The following is a 19,969-nucleotide window of genomic DNA, read 5'->3' as shown; positions in this document are numbered from 1 at the left end:
TTTAATGAACACCTATTCAGGACCACATGGCTTGGGGAAGGCTGGAAAGTCTTCCTGGGGAAAGTGGTTCTCCAGAGAGCTTGAAGAATGTGCTGGAAATTGCCATGAAGCCAGTGGCAGGACATATTAGGGAGAAACAGGAACTTGTACGAAGGCCCAGAGGCAGGAAGTAGACTGGTGACATTTCGAAAGAGTGCTACACCAGTCTTGCAGAGGCTGATTGATGGGAGAGGCTGTTTTAAGGGACATGAGCCTGGAATAGCCTAGGTTAGATTAAAGTGTCTTGGCAGGAGCAGAAAAAGAGGCTGCCTTCCTGGAACTTTGATAACCTTTGGGTTGGTCCTAGTCTATAAGGCCCAGGCCTGCCTCAGAGCTCCTCTGAGACTTTCCTGCTCTTCTGCTGTTGGTGCCACTGTTGGATCCTCCTGGGGAGCGTCTCTGTCCAGAACTGCATTCGGGCCTCCTTTAGCTTTTGCTTGATTCGTGGCACCAGGCCAATCTCCAGGTATTGCTCCGACTTACTGAATTGGGGCCAAGCAGGTAGCCCTTTGCCATTGGGGTCCCTGGGAGACAGGAATGAATGAGAACCAAGGCCTTTTGTGCTGACCCTCTTGGGGGCAGATCTGAGTGTCTCAGTCCCTAAATCTCAGGTTCAAAGCCAGTCATGCTCATTCACTCACCCTGTTCGGGCGAAGTGGGTCCACTGGGCCATCATGGTGAGGCTCAGCTGCTTCTCTTCCTCTGTGGCCTCTGGAAAGGCTGGGGGATGGGGGAATTAGACCTGGATCAGGGTCAGAAGGGACATGGAAGGAATCCAAGGGTCTCTGCAGCTGGCTGGAGACCTCTGTCCCGACAAGCCCACTCTGGAACCTTGGAGCACAGCATCCCAGGAATTGCATGTCTGTCTGTCTGCCTGCCCGTACCTAGGAGGGAGCGCTCATCCATGAGGAAAGGACCCCCAAACATGAAGGCACTCTCAGCTCCATGGTCAGCCTTGACCCAGGCTGGTTTGATCTTCACAAAAGAACTGGGTAGATGCTGGAACTCATAGAAAAATACGGAGCCACCAGAATCTGTAGAAAAAGGGCAGGATCGGAGTTAGGTGCCCACAGCATGATCAGGGCTTGCCTTTGGCTGCACAAACTTGTGAAAACATCAATCTTAATCATAGAAATGATGAAGATAACATGATTAGCAGCAAGCATTACTGAACTACTGCTAGGTGTTGGGTCCCTGCTCCATGAGCTATAAGTGTGATCAGTTATTTAATCTTCATAACAATTTTGAATCAGATTATCCCAGTTTTACAAATGAGGAAAGCCAGGCACAGAATAGTTCAGTATCTTTCTGGAGGTCACTAAGTTAAGAACTTGGAGCTATTTTAGAACTGTGTCAGGGAATGACAGCCGGGCTTGATGGAAGCAAGATGTCTCCCAGGAGAAGCATGAAAAGAAGACAAAATTATTCATACGTTGAATTAACCCCTGAGGATTGTGAAGAGCCCTTCTGGGTGACCTTTGATGAATCACTGTACCTCTCTGAGCTTCTGTTTTCTCCTTTGCAAGGTATCCTGCCAGAGATACCTCTCACTACAGTGATGCTACATCCCAGAGAGAGAGAGAGAGAGGGCTTTGGGAGTGGCAGAAGGGTGTAAGACAAAGGGCATCAGGGTAATGTTACCTGTGATAACCAGCTCCTGGGCTCAAGTAGGGAGGTTGGGGCAGATGGTCAGGGATAGGCTTACCCTGGAGATTTCTTGAGAAATTCAAGGTGGGAATGCAGAAAAGGATGTCACCCATCAATTCCTGGAAGCTGTGGCGTCTGGCTTGTGCATCTGAGTGATTGTCTATATATTCATCTATGATGGTGAACATCATCTCAGGGGGCACATCCTGGGGCAAGAGGTCATGCTCAGGCCTGCTCAGTTCCCATAACTGTGACAGACCTTCCCAAGAAGCCCTATGTTCTCCAGCATAAGTTCCCTCAAATGCCAGAGCTCATATTCCAGGGGTCAGCCACCTGTCTCCCTGCTTCTCTGGGAGTTCTAGATGGTGTCTGGGTAGGATAAGCTCAGGTTTGGAGTCAAATCCTAGTCCTGTGGCCACTGTTTGACGGTGTGACTTTCCACAGGGTGACTGAGCCTCTCTGAAAGGCCGTCTTGGCCTGGCAGGTTTGTGAAGTTTCCAGCACAGAAGAGTAGACATGGACTTGGAGTGGTTGGGATAACTGGGAAAGTGACCAGGGCTGGGGTCTGACCCTAATTCCATCTGGCATGTAACAGCTTAGGCTCTGGGGTTAGACAGAGCTGACTCAAGATCTGTCTCTTCCCCTTATCTACCATGAGCTTCAGTTTCCTTATCTGTAAAATGGAGATAATAAAAGTCCCGACTTCACAGACGTGCTGGGATGAATGAAGGACATGGATGCCTATCCTTGTGCTCAGGATAGCACAGTCCCCAGCACACAGGATGTTCTACTTATTAAGGAGCAGTGACAGTGACGACGACGATGATGATGATGGTGATGATGATTTTCCTTTGAGAACCACATTGACTCATGTCTAAGGGGATCCTTCAGTGGAACTAAAATTCAGCAGTTGGGTCAAGGGGCTTGGTGAAGGTTGGGTATCTGTGAGGGTGAAGGGTAGGAGCTGAGACTGTGCTGGATCAGATACCTACCAGCTTCCTCCCCCTGCTTCTTGCTCACCAAATCAGTCAAGAAGCGTCTCAAGATGGCCTTCGTGTCCTCCTGGCTCATCTGTTCCATCTTATCCAGAATACCCCAGGCCTGTGGGGACAACCAAGGCCCTCTCAGTACAGCTGGACCACAGCCCTCCCCATTCCCAGCTCTGGGCAGGGCAGGAGCGTGTTCACAACCCTGTGTCCATACACTCATTATGGACAAACCCACAAGTCCAAAGACCTCAAAAGATAAACCTCAAATTGGTGTGGGGGGTAAAGGTGACTGGGAACAGTAACATCACATGCAACAGGCAGTGGTTGATGGTAGTACCACAGAAAATGAGAGAAAGTTTTTCAATATTTTTATGGAATAACATTAAGACTTCCAGGGGCTATAGCAGGAGCTACAGGCAAAGTTAAAAATGTCAGATGTTAGCCTTATGTAAGTTATAATTTAGAGCACTGAAGACTGAATCCCTGGGTTTAAGTCTCGGCTCTGCCACTTACTAGGTACACAACTCAGGACAAGGTACTTAAATTCTTTGTGCCTCAGTTTTCTAATCCGTAAACAAAGAATCATAATAACCTACTAGTGTGGTTTGGATCCAGAATGTGTTCCTGAAAGCTCATGTGTCAAAAGCATGATCCCCAAAGCAGCAAGGTTTAGGGTGAGGCTTTAAGGTAATGATTGGGTCATAAGGGCTGTGACCTCATCAGTGGATCAACCCCTTTCCTAGTTCATTGATAGCGGAATGGATTATTGGCAGGTGGGATCTAGTTGGAGGAAGTAGGTTGCCGTGGGTCCTGGGAGGGTTTATCTTTCCCCTGCCCCTCTCCTCCTGCTTCCCAGCTTCTGCTTTCCTCCTCCATGCCCTTCTGCCACGATGATCAGCTTCACCTCAGGCTCAGAGCGATGGAGCCAGCAGCTGCCTATGGACTAAGACCTCTGAAACCATCAGCCCCCCCCCCCCAAACTTCTCCTCTAAGTTGTTCTTGTCAAGTATTTTTGTCGCAGTGATAAAAAACTGACTAACACACCTGCTTCCCAGGACTGTCATGAAGACTGAGTGTGTTAGTGTACACAGTAGCCCGGACAGAGATTAAGCACTATGGAGATGTTAGTTATTAAAATTCATTTCATTGCTACTAGGCTCTTTGCTAATCTTGAAAGAATAAGAATGAAAAATTCACAGATGAGCACACAGTGTCTTCTAACCCTCAGATCAGAAGGTGATCTTATTTGGAGAAAAGGGTCTTAACAAAAATACTTAAATTAAGCTGGGTGTGATGGTGCATGCCTGTAGTCCCAGCTACTCAGGAGGCTGAGGCAGGAGGATCACAAGTTTGAGGCCAGACTTGTCAACTTGGAGAGACCCTGTCTCCAAATAAAAAATAAAAGGGGCTCAGTGGTAGAGCACCCCTGGGTTCAGTTCCCAGTGCCACAAAACAAACACCCCTCCCCCCAAAAAAGGGTAATTAAGATGATTACAGAGGTAACCATTAGGGTGGGATCTCATTGAAAATAATTGGTATCCCTGTTTACATAAAAATTTGTACACAGAGGCAGACACGTACAGAGGGAAGACTATGTAAAGACAGGGTGGACGGCAAGCCAAGGTATGACCATGGCTACCCACCCCAAGCTAGGAGAGAGGTCCTGAGTGATTCTCCTTCACAGCACTCAGAAGAACCAGGGAACCAGACTTGATGGCACTTTGATTTCAGACTTTCAACCTCTGTAACTGTAATTTTCTATCATTTAAACCATCCATATTGTGGCACTATGTTATGCAAAGATATAACAATTTTGAAAGAGAACAAAGGTGGAGAGTCTATGCTTCTCAATTTCAATAGTAAGTGAGATAGTGTAGTAATGTCATAAAGATAGACATATATATTAATGGAATAGAATTGAGAGTCCAGAAATAAATCTTTATATTTATGGTCAATTGATTTTTAAGCAGGGGTGCCAAGATAATTCAGTAGATAAAGAAGGTTTTTTAACAACATGGTATTAGGACAGTTGGAAAACCATATGCAACAAAACCTCTAAAATCATATTCAAAAATTAACTTCAAATAAGTCATAGACCTATATGTAAGAGCTAAAATTATAAAATTCTCAGGAGAAGACATAGGGCTAAATCTTTGTAATCTTGGATCAGGCAATCCATCTTTTTAGACATGCCACAAAAAGCACAAGCAACAAAATAAAAAATATATGAACTTCATAAGATAAAAAACTTGAGTGTTTCAAAGGATACTACCAAGAAGGTAAAAAGACAATGCACAGAGTGGAAGAAAACATTTGCAAATAATGTCTGATAAGGAACTTGTATCCAGAATATGTAAAAGACTCTTACAACTCGGGGCTGGGGCTGTAGCTCAGAGGCAGAGTGCTTGCCGAGCATGCGTGAGGCACTGGGTTCGATTCTTAGCACCACATAAAAATAAACAAAATAAAGAAATTCTGTCCATCTTTAGACTATATATATATATATAATATATATATATATATATATATAGAGAGAGAGAGAGAGAGAGAGAGAGAGACAGAGAGAGAGACAGAGAGAGAGACAGAGACTTACAACTCAACAACAACACCAACAAAAGACAAATAATCCAATTTTTAAAATGGGCAAAGGATTTGAATAGACATTTCTCCAGAGAAGGTATAAAAATAGCCAATAGGACTGGGGATAGAATTCAGTGGTAGAGCACTTGGCTAGCATGCATAAGGCCCTGAGTTCAATCTCTAGCACCACTAAAAAACAAAGGCCAATAAATACCTGAGAGGATACTCAAACATCTTTAGGAAAATGCACACTCTCTTCACACCCACTAGGGTGGTTGGAATAAAAATGAGAGAATCAAAACAAGCGTTGACAAGAATGTAGACAAATTAGAACCCTCATATACTGCTGGAGGAAATGGAAAATGGTGTAGTCACTTTAGAATACAGTCTTGCAGGTCTTCATATGATCAAATATGTTTGTCATATGACCCAGCAATTCCACTCCTACATATATAATCAAGAGAAATTAAAACATATGTGGGATCATGTAGATGTGGTTTGAGTGTCTCTGTCTCTCCACCCTGCCCCTCAGGTTCATGTGTAGGAAGTTCAGTCCCCAGTATGGCAATATTGGGAAAGAGTGGGCCTTTAAGAGGTGAGGCCTAGTTATTGGGAACATGGGGGCTGTGGGGAAGGATTAACATAGTTCCTATGGGACTCCTGTTGAGTTCTTGTAAAAAACCAGTTGTTATTAAAGAGCCCCTCCTCTCCTGTCTTGCATGTGATCACTCCTACCATTGTGTTGTAATCTGATATTAGTAATCCAGCCATGGGGCCATCATCAGAATCTGCACCATGTTGTTTGGACCTTCAGCCTCCAAAACTATGAGCTAAATAAACCTTCTTACAAATTACTCAGCTTCAAGTGTTTCCTTATAGTGATGGACAACATATTTGCACAAAAATTTATGAATAAATTTGTGTAGCAGAATTATGCACAATAACCAAAAGGTGGCAACAACCCAAGTGTCTATCAACTGACAAATGGATAAACAAAATGTGGTATATGGTATCCATATAATTGACTCTGCAGCCATAAAAAGGAATGAAGTACTGATACATGCTATCACATGGATGAACCTTGAAAACATCATGTTAGTGAAAGAAGTCAGACACAAAAAGCCACATATTTTATGTGTGCATTTATATGAAATGTCCTGAATAGGCATATCCATAGATTTGACAGAAAGTAGATTAGAGACAGAAAATAGATTAGTGGTTGCTAGAGGTTGAAGGAGGGGGAACGAGGAGTGACTGCTAATGGGAACTGGGCTTCTCTTTAGAGCAATGCAAATATTCTGGAATAAGATAGCAGTGACTGGGGTGGGGGTGGGAGTGGGGTTGTGGCTCAGTGGTAGAGCGCTTGCCTTGTATGCGTGAGGCCCTGGGTTCCATCTGCAATACCACATAAAATAAATAAATAAATAAATATGAAGATATTGTGTCCATCTACGATTAAAAAATATTAAAAAAGAAGATAGCAGTGACATCAACTTTGCAAATATACTAAAAACTAGACTAAATATACTAAAATACTAGACTTTATAGGAGTGAATTTTTGTGGTATATAAATGATATCTCAATAAAGCTCATATTTTTAAAATGATGATCTGTAAGTGCTGGTAAGTTTACTAGGAAACTTGTGGATTCAAGTTGCTGGTGGCAGTGTAAATTGGTGTAGAAATTTTGGAAAGTGCTATGCCAATGGCATTATGTAAGAAGTGGAGGGGTTTCCATGAGAGGTATCGATTACTTTCCATGGCTAAAGCTTTTACCATGGATATTTAGTCAACACTGAGTTTGTTGAAAATTTTACAGCTGTGCTACTGTGGATGACTAAGGGGCGGGGGTGATCAGCTCCTGCCCCAGATGTAGGGAGCAGCCCTCAGATTCCCTGAGGCTGAGAAATGACCTCAGCTTAGATCCTGGGCATAGGCAAGCTTGGACAGGTCTTGGGAGTCAGCCAGGTTGGCACTCTGTCATTTTTGTGCTCACAGCTGCCTGTCAATAGTGTGACGGCAAGCTGTCTGCCAGAGTCTGGGACATTGACCCGGAAACTTGTACAGTCTTTGTCCTTGAGTGTCAAGAGAACAAGAACCTTTCATGCTGTTAGCAATACCCCTCCTGGGGATTGATTGCAAAGGAATAAGCAAGAGGACAAAAGCTGTGGACATGAAGGTGTTCACTGCACTGTTTGCTGCAGTAGCGAAAACTATAAGCTGCCCAAATGCCAAAGTGAAGAAACAAGATGAGACCCTTTCTTTGTGGGAGGTTTGCGGCCATTAAAAATAATTGTTGGGCTGGGGGGTGTAGCTTAATGGTAGAGCGCTTTATCTAGCACGTTCAAGGCCCTTGATTCCAACTCCAGCACCACAACAAACAAACAAAAAAGAGTTCTGCAGAGATGAGTAGACAAGTGAGAATGATATAATAAGACGCTCAGGAGGAAAGCACATGTTGATATTTTGTGGGGAGTTCTGTGTGCAGAATGGACTGGAAAGTACATGTCCCATGACTTGATGCTGTCTGAAATCTCAGAGTCTTAGGTAGTCAGTCTCTCAGGCATAGAGTCAAACTAACCAGTCTCACAGAGTCTAATGTAGAGACAAGATCCCAACAGGAGAGTGTTGTGGATCGGAATTGCCCAGACCACTTTGTACAAAAGCTTGATCTCCATAAAGGAAATATATGCCTTATGAAAATGAAGCTTAGTGACCTTGAGAGAGTCCCTTAAACCTTTTGAGCCTCAGCTTTCTTACCTACCAAATGGGAGGAAAGGAGCGCTCAGTGCACAGGACTGTTATGAGGACATTGGGGTAGAAGCAGATTGGCTGGAAAGGGACCTGAAGGGCATAGGTGCTGGAGGACACTCACCTTGGGAATGAGCCAGCCAAACTCATGATTGTTGACACCCAGGAGGAAGGGCACAGAGTGGAATTGCCGCTCATTTATGAGCTCCTGGGGACTTTGGGGAAAGAAGGAGCCATCAATGGTGTAGGAAGAGACCAAATTATTCTGCAGGAGAAAACAAGGCAGGAGGCCCCTGAGTCAGGACCAAGCCTCAAAGGATGGGAATCCTAAGGGCCACCCAGATGCATGTTTGAGTGACTGACCCTTGAGGAGATGGAGGGTCCAGTGGGGAGTAAGGAGACCTGGAGCAACTACTGCTTCCAAACAGATGTCTTCCCTAGCAGCCAGGGCCTACCCTTGGGGCTGGGGTGGACCCTCATCTCCTTCCTCTCATGATAGCTGCCCCAAGTCTCACCCCAGATTGGTAACTTCCCCTCTGCTCCCATAGGTGCTGGACAGGACCTTTTCTGTGCTATTGTCTGGCACCATCCCCCAAGAGGCTGCATACCGACAGGCTGGTGATCAGCTCCTGCCCTTTCTTCTGCTGAAGGCATTGTACCAGCTCGGCCGGGGAGTCAGAGTTGCAAGCCAAGGAGCGTGCTACATTCTGGAGAAACACATGTCACGCCTCCCTCTCAGCCCCCCCCATCTCCATCCTTCCAGTCTACTCCTTCTCACACAGAGGGGTTGTGTTTGTAGAATACTGGGCTGTTACGTTACAGATCAGGCCCAAGCCTGGCCAGATACCTGCCACCCCCCCTGAGAGGCCCATCCCTGCTCTGTGTGGTCCTCAGTGACATCAAATGCCATTCCTTGTTGAGGGAGGATGGAATGAGTGCCCTTTGCCCCTCTGAGAACTGTGTTCTTTTCTGTGTTAATACAGTTTGGGTAGGGAACAAGGACCGGGGTAGGGTGCGGAGTGGGAGGAGCTCCATCAGGCCACAGTCTGGGGATGCAGGGGGTGCCACGATTGGAGCAGGCCAGGGGTCAGGTAGGAAGTGAGGCTGTTAGGGACAGCTTCAAGGGAGACAGGGAAGGACCTAAAGTTTGAGGTGGAGAAAATCTCCACGGTGAGGCCATCGACAGGAGGCTCCTGTTGTCCAGTTAAGAGGCACTGTGCCCAGCTGAGGTTCCTGAATCATCTTGCACCAGGGGTTAAAGTATTCAGCTGCTCTTCTACCTTAGATGAGAACTGGAGCTAGGCGAGGTTACTGACCCAGCCTCCCCTTGTCCCTGACTCTATTGCTGGCCTTGCCCTGCCTCATCATGGTCTCTCTTGCCTGGGCTCTTCCTTGACCATCTCCCGGGCTTCCTGACCTCCAGAGTTGCTCCCTTCAGCCCATCTTCCACTCCAAGTAGTTCAGACTCATCTTTGCCCTGCTTCTTCCTGTCCTCTGGATCAAGTCTAGGTCCACTGCATGGCCTGTGAGGTCTCTGCAATGCCTCCTATTTCTCCAGCACCTTTACTTCCTGCTCTGTTCCCTAACATGTCCTATTCCCTACCTGATGGCCTATTCCCTACCTGATGGCTTCCTACTTCCAGGACCTCTCACTGTCTCACACCTGCAGCCTTTGCAGGTGCATGCGGTTCCCCTTCGAGAACTCTCTGGCTTCCCCTACAACTCCTTGCAAGGCTGTCAGTGAGAATCTGGTTCGGGGGGGGGGGGGGAATCTAGAGGCTGAATGGAAATCTCTCAAGCAGCAGGGTGACTGGGAATGGAGAGTTCCCCAAGCACCCTTGGGGAGAGGTGTGCTCCCCAAGATCTCATCCTGGGGAGGGGGCCAGAGATGATCCATTTAGGGGTGGCCTCCTCCAGGAAACCATGCCTGACTGCCCAGCCCATGGAATACAGTCATTTCCTTTGAGCCTCCACGGGTACTGTGTGTTATTCATCCTGGTTTGTTCCTCTCTGACAACAGGGAGCTCCCCATCAGTGACCATCTCTCACTCTGAGACCTTAGGACCAGCACACATGGAGTAAGAGAGTAAAGAAAATGCAGACCTGAGCTTTGGGCCATGGGTTGGGTTCCATGAGCCCTGGAAGAGTGATGACCCCACTTTGTGCTATGGCTCTGTGGAACAGCCCTGTAGCCATCGGAGACAGGACCTGGATGCAGTGGAGAAGACTGATGACTATTAGAAGAGCTCAGGAGCTGAGAGGTATGGGGCTACAGTAGCTCTCCCAGCCTGGCCCCAATTGCTTGCTCCCTGTGATGACTCACGAGTGCAGAGACGATGGCACCACCAGCAGATCCACCAAAGATGGTAACACAGTTGACATCACCCCCAAAGGGGGTGATGTTTTCCTGCACCCAGTGTAGAGCAGCCACCACATCTAGGAAGCCCTGGTTGCCAGGCACATGCTTGTCCCCAGTGCTAGGGGGCAGGATGGGGCAGTAGTTAGCTCAAACTGACTTCCCAGACACATTTTCCTTGGCCATTGCAGATTTGCTTTGAATCAGCCACCAGGATCATGAACCTTCCTCTGCTCCCAAAGTCACCTGGCTATGAGCCTTGCTTGGCACCTATACACCCAGTATGTGGTGTGGACAAGCCTAGCAGGGCAGCCAGACAGGACTGGCTCTCAAGTGGCTGCCTGGGCTTGTTGCTCTTTGCCCCCAATCCCTTCCGGGACTTTGGCCCTAGCCCAGGAAGCCAATATCATTTGTCCTAGGGACCAAGTTCAATGTACAATTCCAGCTTTGGCTGGGCCCATCCCCAGAGTAAAGCCTCAGGGAGATATCCTCCTCTGCCCCAATCATCAGGGTTGCAAGGCTCTCCATTCAGGCCCTGGACATCTATTCTAGGTCCTTAGTTCTTCTCATGAGTTGACTTTTCCAGGGCAGTCAATGCCTTCTGCCAGGCTATCCATCTCACCTGAAGAAGCCAAGGAGCCCAAGGCGGTACTGGACTGTGACTACTACCACATCCCCATAGGCAGCCAGTGCTGATCCATCCTGGGACGTGGCAGAACCAACAATCAGAGAGCCTCCATGGATCCATACCATGACCTGCAGAGATAACCATGGAGCAGTGACCCCCAGCTTCTGGGACCCAGCTGCCCAAGGATTAGCTCAGGGCATTCTCAGGACCTCCGAGGTGGTTTGGGAATAGCTGGGAGCAGATGGGCAGGTGGGCAGGGTGGACACGGATCTCTGGGCTGTATACCGGCCTCCTGGTCTCTGAAGTGGTCTCAGCTGGGCTGTAGATGTTGAGGACCAGGCAGTCCTCAGAAATAGAGAAGAGCTGGTGTTTTCCATTGAGTGTAAATCTGCTGTTGTTCATTCTTTTCACATCCTGCAGGCACCTGTGGCCAAGGATGAATCCGAGGGCCAGTTGGTCAGCCCCATAACCCCTGGAAGATAGACCCCTGCCAACCTGCCTGCTTGGCCACCCCTGCCTGGGCTACTCACATGGGGGGATCAGTGCTGGCATCCCGCACGCCCTCCCAGGGCTGGGCTGGGAGTGGGGCTGAGAACCGGAGAGGGCCCAGGGGTGCCTGAGCAAATGGGATGCCCAGGAAGACATTCACCAGGCGATCTGTGCCCTTCACACCCATCTGCCGGCCTCGCACACGGCCCAGTGGGGTGTCCACTTCAGGACCAGTGACTTTGGACCCTGAGGGCAGGACGCAGAGGCCATGGGGTGAGTTTGCAGGGTCCATGAGAGGATGGGGTGAAAGATGATCTCTCAGAATGAAGGAAACAGCACCTGTTCTCTCAGCACCTGTTCCTCCAGGCTCTGTGCTGAGCACTGCCACGCAGCACCATAGTTAACCTCCCAGCAGTCTGCAAGCTGGGCCCTCTGATTACCCCTTTGAGTACCCCCAACTTCCTCCTTTTGGCTTGTCATCGTTATTGCTTCCCTCCACACCAAACCCGACTTGCTGTAGGGCCTTGGGCCTTGGGCCCACTTGTCCTCTTGAACCTCAGATTTTTCATCTGCTAAAAAAAAAGTTCTAATAATCATGTCTTTATTTTCTATATTATGTTTGACATCTGGAGCCTTGATGACCTTGGAGGGACTGCCTCTCCCAGGGTCAGCCAGTTTCTAAAGAGGACACAACATGTTGGGAAGCAAGTTATTCAATAGGAGCTTATCCAGAGCCATACCCCAGCCACCTCCTCAATGGACTTTCATAATCCTGGCCACTATCCACTAGCCCTGAGCACTCCAGGGCCAGGGACCAGACAACTTGGGACAGAGCCTCTATGCTCTAGACTCTGCTGAAATTATTCAAACTAGCCCATCCCAAGCCTGCTTAGCCCACTTACCTATTCCAGCTTGAGGAAATAATAAAGGTTCATGTCCATATTTTCCTTTCACTTCCTCTGCCACCACGGGTATGGTGCATCTCCTATTTCTAGGCAACAGTGAATAAACTTCTTTCTTTGTGACAGCCCTTTGCACATCTGCTTGTCTTACCATACCCAACTAAAATAAATCCTGAGTCCCCTTAAAACAAAGGACAATTGTGTCCCTGGACATGGTGCTCTGGGGATCACATACACAGCAAAGACAGAGCCCCTACCCATATTATATGCACACACCTAAAAGCTGTGCCCCTTCCCTGAGCTGGCCACCCACTCTTCCCCATCCCTACTCACCTCCCTCCCCTCCTCACTTGGTCTTCCTGCCAACCCAGACATTTCCACTCCTCAGACCCAGTGCTGTTCAGTGTATCTTACCAGTGGCCGTGGTAGTAAATGCCAGAAACAGAAAGCCCACCCATACCAGGGCACTGGACCCAGAATTTACCACTGTCCTCATGCTCCTCACAATGGATTGTGGGCAGAAGCAACAGAACATAAAACCATTGGCACCCTGACCTTTGGCACCATTGATATTTAAAGGGCGATGTTGTTTAAACCTCCATAGTCCATCCCACTTGGCTGGTGACCAGCTTCATGTCTCATGCTCTGATTAAGCCAGGGGCAGAACTGGGAAAGTCCCTTGCAGAGGACAAAATATGATAGCCCAGCTATGTTCAGATCCCAGCTCTTACTCTACTTCCTATTTGCCATGGGCTGAGCTGCTTTCCTCTGTAGGTTCTTCTGCATGATATTCTTTGCCTCACTTCAGGCCTGGAGCAATGAAGTAGACAGACCATCAGAACCTCTCAAACTGATTTTAGCTGTCATGCCCTGAAGATACACATGGGAACCGAAGCCTCTGGCCAACAGCCATGTGAATAAGCCATCTTGCAAGTGGATCCTGCAGTCCCAGTCAAGACGTCAGATAACCACAACTCTTTCTAACTACAAGCACATGTGAGACGCTGAGCAGGCTAAACCATCAGGCTAAACAGTTCTGAATTCCTGACCCACAGAAGCTATGAGAAAGTAAAATGTTTTTTGCTTAAAAACAACAACAACAACACAAACAACTCAGCTCTCCCACCTCAGTGATCCTCACAAGACCCTGTGTGCTCCTCAAGATGCCCTGAAGGAAGGGTGGCCAGTGATTTGGAGTGCAACTCTGAATGGGCCAGTAGGCCCCTGGGTAAGGGGTTTGCTGTTCATTCTTTCTGCTAGGGGTGTGCCTGAGCCCTGATGCCAGGTGGAGGAAACTAATTTGATTTTTTTTTAGAAAATTTAGGTGAAATTTTAAAAGTTGACAATTGAGCTGGGCGCAGTGGCACATGCCTGTGATCCCAGCTACTCGGGAGGCTGAGGCAGGAGAATCACATCACAGGTTCTGGGAAATTAAGTGGCACCCTATCTCAAAATAAAAAATAAGAAGGGTTGAGGGTGTAGTTCAATGGTACAATTCAATGTCATTTAGTGTATTCCCAATGTTATGTAACTACCACACTTCTCTAATTATTAAAATCTCATCATTCCAGCAAAACATCCTGTAAGCTAATAAGTAATCATTCTCCATTTCCTCTGGTAATCACCAATCTGCTTCTGTTTCAGTGGATTTATTTATTCTGGATATATTATATAAAAAGAATCATATGATGCATGACCTCTTAGGTCTGACTTCTTTCACTTAGCATAATGTTTTATATTGAGGTTTATCCAAGTTCTAGCATGTGTTAGTATTTGTTATAGCCAAATAAAATTTCATTGTATGTGTTTTAGTTCATTTTCTGTTATGATAATGAACCCCCTGAGTCAGACTAACTCTGTAAGAAAAAGAGATTTGGCACTGGGAGGTAGCCCAATGGTAGAGTGCTTGCCTAGTATGCATGAGGCCCTGGGTTCAATCTCCAGTACTGCCAAGAAAACAAAAATACACAAAAAACAAATAAACAACAGAGATTTATTTGGTTCAAAGTTCTGGAAGTTTAGAGGCATGACACCCACATTATCTTGGCTCTGATGAAGACCTAGTGATATATAGGACATGCAAGAGGCAAAGATCACATCTTGAAAAACAGAAATTCAGAGAGGCTGGGATCTCGCAATTCCTTCCAAGGACATGCCCCTAACGAACCTAAGGAGCTCACACCAGGCTCTTGTTACTGACAGCTCTCTTTTTCTCTCTTTTTCTTTCTTTCTTTCTTTTTTTTTTTTTTTTTGGCACCCAGGATTGACCTTAGGGGCACTCGACTACTGAGCCACATCCCCAGCCCTATTTTGTATTTAATTTAGAGACAGGGTCTCACTGAGTTGCTTAGCACCTTGCCATTGCTGAGGCTGACTTTGAACTCGTGATCCTCCTGTTTCAGCCTCCCCAGCAGCTGGGATTACAGGCATGTGAATAAGCCTCTTAAGCGCCCAGCTCTACCTCTTAAAGTCTGTCATCACCCATTGCCACACTAAGGACCAAACTTTGAGTATGTGAACTTTTTTTGTGAGGGGGGGACAAACAAAATTCATACCATAGCATTCCATCCGTGGCCCAAAAGTTCATGCCCTCACAATGCAAACACATTCCTTCCACCCCCAAGAGTTCCAAAGCCTTAACTTGTTCCTGTGTTACTAAAAAATCCAAGTGTAAAATCTCCTCTAAGATTCAAGGCAAACTCTTTCAGTTCTGAGCTCCTGTTAAAAAAAAAAAGTCAAAAAACAAAACAAGTACATATCTCCAAGATGTAATGGCAAGACAGGGAGAGGATAAATGTCCCTTTTAGCAAAAGGAAGGAATTGAGAAGCAGAAAGGAGTAAATGGCCCACAGGAAGTCTTAAACCCAGCAGGATAGGCATTAAATTCTAAGAAGTCTCCAAGTCTGGATCTTGTGCTCATCGCAGCAGGAGTGAATGGCTTTGCCAGTCCACATGGCTACTCTTATAGTTGCATGCTGATGTCCGTGGCTTTCCGAGGCTGGTGTGGCATGCTACCTTTATGGGTCTCCACTTTGGTTTCACTTTCTCAGCTCCATTAGGCATTTCCCCACTGGGGAGTCCCTGCAGGGACTCTGACTCTGCAGCAAACTTCTGCCTAGTTTCAAAGGGTTTTCTTTGAAATCTGGAAGGAAGCTATCATGACCCTATAACTTTTGCACCTTGAATGCCTGTAGAATTTGCAACGTGTACATCACAGAGATCTGCCAAGGGCTTGAGTGCTGTGGGGCCTACTTAAACTACAGCTACAGTGGCAGTAAAGCACATCATCAGACAGTTGGAATCCTGAGGTGGCCTTGCCCAGTGAATCTGTAGAGAGCAACCCAGTACTTTCCCCCAACCTGACCCCGGTACTGGGAATTGAACCCAGGGCTTCATGCAGACTAAGCAAGGTCTCTGCCACTGAGTCACACCTTCAGGCATTTTTATTTTATTTTGAGACAGGATTTTGCTGGTCTCAGATTTGTTATCCTCCTGACTCAGCCTTCTGAGTAGCTGTGATTACAGATGTGCACCATGTCCTCAACACAAAGGAGGACCTAATCCATGGGGGAGACTGAGTTAAAGTACACTTAGCTACTCACTTGACAAACATTAAATAAGTGCTTGCTTATCCCCAAACCTGCCAGGATATAGGCAACACAGCCTGGGCTCAGGAGCATATGCCAAGTCTGACTTCCTGGAGGAAGGAGTGTTAGGGGCTCAGCCTCAGATGTTCCCTGAAAACTGTCCTTGGCCCCTGCATTCCAGTCTTGCCTCCCATAGGCTCCCACAGCCCAGCACTGTCTGGGTTCCTTCTCAGCACCTTTGGGGAGCAATCAGCATTTATCCAGATGTGAGTAGTCAGCATTCTGAGAGCACTGCTTCTCTTTAACCTCCACCCAACCAGCAAGCCTGCTGTGGATTTAGTTTTCCTTCCAGTGCACTCTGCTCCAAGCCATCACTCCAGCCCCTGACTGGGCAGATGCTCTCTCTGCCCTGATTCTCCTGATCTAATTCATAGCTGGGCTGTGGGGCTCCTCCCACTCAGAGGTGTGTTACAAGCTTCTTCAAGTCTGCTAGACAACATAATGTTTCTTCCTAATCTGGAGTCTGCAGTCCACCATGGCTGGGTGAAGGTCCCAATGTGCTCTGCCACTTAGGGTACCATCTTATAGAGACCTGGTATTGAGGGTAGCCAAGATAACATTAAAAACATGAAATGAAGAAGCATCTCAGGAGTATATCTGTGTATATGTGTGTGTGTGTGCTTTTGTGTGTACATGTGTATCAATATACAAATATATAGTGAAAGAGGGAGCGAAAAGAGGGCAGAGAAAATGGAGACAGAGTCTCAAAGTCCAGGGAAGCCAGGCATAGTGGTGCATGCGTAATCCCACTGGCTCAGGAGGCTGGGGCAGGAAAATTGCATGTTCAAAGCTAGCCTCAGCAACTTAGTGAGGTCCTGTCTCAAAATAAAAAATAAAAAGGACTGGGATGTAGCTTGATGGTTAAACACCCCTGGGTTCAACCTTTACTAGCAAACCAAACCAAACCAAACAAGAACCAAAAAACAAAACAAAAGTCTAGGGAAATGAGATACTGCTACATACCCATTCAATATAATCAGATTTAAAACCCATAAAGAGGGGCTGGCGATGTGGCTCAAGCGGTAGCGCGCTCACCTAGCGTGCATGCGGCCCGGGTTCGATCCTCAGCACCACATACAAACGAAGATGTTGTGTCCACATACAAACGAAGATGTTGTGTCCGCCGAGAACTAAGAATAAATAAATGTTAAAATTCTCTCTCTCTCTCTGTCCCCCTCTCTCTCACTCTCTCTTTAAAAAAAAAAAGTCCTCAGTTAAAAAAAAAAACATAAAGAAACTGATGGTGAGGATATGGAGCAATTGGCACCCTCATATATGGATGGATGGGAGGTAAAAATGATATGGTCATTTTGGAAGACAGTTTGACAATTTTTCAAAAGTTAAACGCACATTTATCATATGACTCAGCAATTACTTTCAGGTCTTTTAAAAATATTATTATTATTATTTGTGGTACTGGAGATAAATCCAGGGATGCTCTACCTCTGAGTTATATCCATAGACCTTTTTTTTTTTTTTTTATTTTGAGGCAGAGTCTCACTAAGTTGCCTAGATTGGCCTCAGATTTACCGTCCTCCTGCCTCAGACTCCTGAGTTGCTAGGATTACAGGTATGCACCGCTGTACCTGGCCCTTTCAGGTCTTTACTGCCCCCCCCAAAAAAAACCCCCAAAAAACGGAAGCATGTGTATACACATAGTCATGTCTAAAAATGTCCAGATCATTTTATTAAATAGAGGCCCCAAATGGAAGTCACTCAGATGTGCATCAACTGGTAACTGGATAAAGTGTGGCAGATGTGTACATGCAAGGCCACTCCCCAATAAAAGGGAAGAAATGTCACTTGAATCTCAAAGTCATTATGCAAGTGACACAGTCACAAATGACTCCTGTGCTATGATATTCTAGAAAAGGCAATCTTTGGCAACGGAAATCGATCAGGCAGTTTCCAGGGAGCAGAGGTCAGTGTGATGACGAACTGTGAATGGGCATGTGGGAACATTTTGGAGCTTAAGAAACATGTGGTGTCGGTTATAGTCTCCTACATTTACTCAAATTTACCGAACTTTGTAGCTCAAATGGGTGAATTTAATTCATGGAAATGATCCACAATAAAGCTCTTAAAAAGAGCTACTGAAACTACTGAAATTCTGAAAAATACTCTGAGGACCCACTCTGGGAAGCATCCTGTGCATGCTCAGAACTGAAAACCATACAGGGGCATGTTTGCAGCAGGAGCACAATGAATGTTTTCAGCACAGAGTGGAAGGATTATGCACCAGTCCCTGTACACTAAAAGGAACTAAAAGGTCTTTTCACCTCTGCAGAGATCCAGTCGGCCCAGGCTTACCACTATCCTCGTCTGCCCCCTAGTGTCCAGTATGGGCAACACGGTAATCTTCATCTTCGTCCCTAAAGGGCATGGTGCTCTGTGGTTGGGCTTAAATGCACTGGGTGAAAGAGGGAACTTAGTTCCTTGGGAAAACTGGTGCCCCATGGAGGCAAGTTGGAGATAAGGAGGGTATAGGGAAAGTCCCAGGGTCCATGGAGTGAGGGACACAGCTTTTCCATGACAGAGAGAAAATGCTTTGGAGGAACAAAAAGGCATATTGAGCTTCATTTGGCACTTTTGATTACTGAGATAAAAGATGAGAGGGTTTTTATTGGAAGGGCCAAAAAAGTTTAGGGACATCAATGAGGTGAGAGGGAAAGTCAATCATGTGGATGCCATAGTGAGTGGGGGATGGTCAGGAGGCTGCAGATGAAATTCTGAAAGATTCTGGATGGACAGGCCCTCAGGGAGCCAGTGACAAGAATCTCTTCTGCTACCTGTCTGGACCTCCTGGCATGTCAAGGCCTCTTCCAGGACATACCCCACAGGGAAACATCTTCACAGCTGTGTTGTGATTGTGTCAGTGTGGGGCTCTCAGTGTCTGCAGAACCACAGAGAATAAGAGGCAACTTCAGGACCCCACCTGGCTCTCCAGGATGCATCCAGCTGGCCCAGGCTCCAGAAGCCAATGGAAAAGCCCAGTCCTGCTTCTCATAAGTATGGGGCCAGTCACCTCCTTGGGACAGAAATAGATGGGTGTGTGTGTGTAGATTTAAATGTTAATGATGAATGACATTTAATCTCTAGGGACAATAGAGGGGCCCGCCTCAGTGGCTAAGATGTATGCCTTGCAAGTTTGTGTGCTGCAATTTATATACTGAAAAAACAATCTCCAATATGATAAATCATTAGTATTGTGATAAATTGGAATTACTAACTGTATAAAAAAGGCCAAGAGAGATTATTCGCCACTTCTGCCAAGTGAGGATATAGTGAGAAGGTGCCATCTAAAAACCAAAGCAAGACATCCCCAGACAACAAATCTGCTAATACCTGGATTTGAACTTGACAGCTTCCAACACAGAGAGCAATAAATTTCCACTGTTTATGAGCTACTCAGTTTATTGTGTTTATTTGTTTATATTTTGGTAGAGGTACAGTGATCAAACCCAGGACCTTGACATGTTAGGCAAACACTCTACCACTGAGTTACATCCATGGCCCTTTTTATTTTGTTTTGAGCTCGGGTCTCCCCAGGTTGCCCAGTCTGGACTTGATAATTCTCCTCCTCAGCCTTCTGAGTAGCTTGGATTATGGGTTTGTGCTACTGTGTCTGGCTAGATTATTATGTTTTTGTAACAGCAGCTGGATGGACTAAGACACTGGAGCTTCTGATGTATAGGTTTTCTCTTAGGCTTTCTGAGATATGAGAACATGGGGGACTTGCTGAGAGGTGGGCAAGGGTTTCTGAAACCTAGGTCAGCACCACTTCATAAAAAATCTCTCTCAAAGTGGGAGGGTATGGAAACTTGCAGGAGAGGACAGAGAGGGTACAAAGAAAGAGAGAGGAGTAGGGAGGAAGGAACTCAAGCTCAGTGGGGGGGGAGGAAGGTGGGCATCCACTGGGCTTACCCGTCTGTCCACAGCTTC

At 46.6% G+C, this 19,969-nt stretch overlaps 1 protein-coding gene across 1 annotated transcript; it reads right to left on the bottom strand.

Moving 5' to 3' along the window:
- On the bottom strand, positions 1 to 12,876 carry CES3 (carboxylesterase 3; the record flags this gene model as incomplete). The annotated part of the gene is given in 15 exon segments (XM_081275671.1): positions 1 to 563; positions 681 to 759; positions 924 to 1,073; positions 1,745 to 1,892; positions 2,707 to 2,787; positions 8,130 to 8,270; positions 8,614 to 8,712; positions 10,109 to 10,213; positions 10,329 to 10,482; positions 10,984 to 11,117; positions 11,275 to 11,413; positions 11,520 to 11,724; positions 12,381 to 12,446; positions 12,449 to 12,469; positions 12,795 to 12,876. Coding segments are annotated over 15 exon segments (1,800 nt in total). The 3' UTR covers positions 1 to 367.
- Positions 12,877 to 19,969: the final 7,093 nt, after the last annotated feature.

This window comes from Spermophilus citellus (assembly GCF_964194105.1).
Source record: "Spermophilus citellus genome assembly, chromosome: 18".
Lineage (NCBI taxonomy): Eukaryota > Metazoa > Chordata > Mammalia > Rodentia > Sciuridae > Spermophilus > Spermophilus citellus.
Note: the sequence above shows the minus strand (reverse complement) of the source record. Positions and strands in the feature narration are given on the sequence as shown.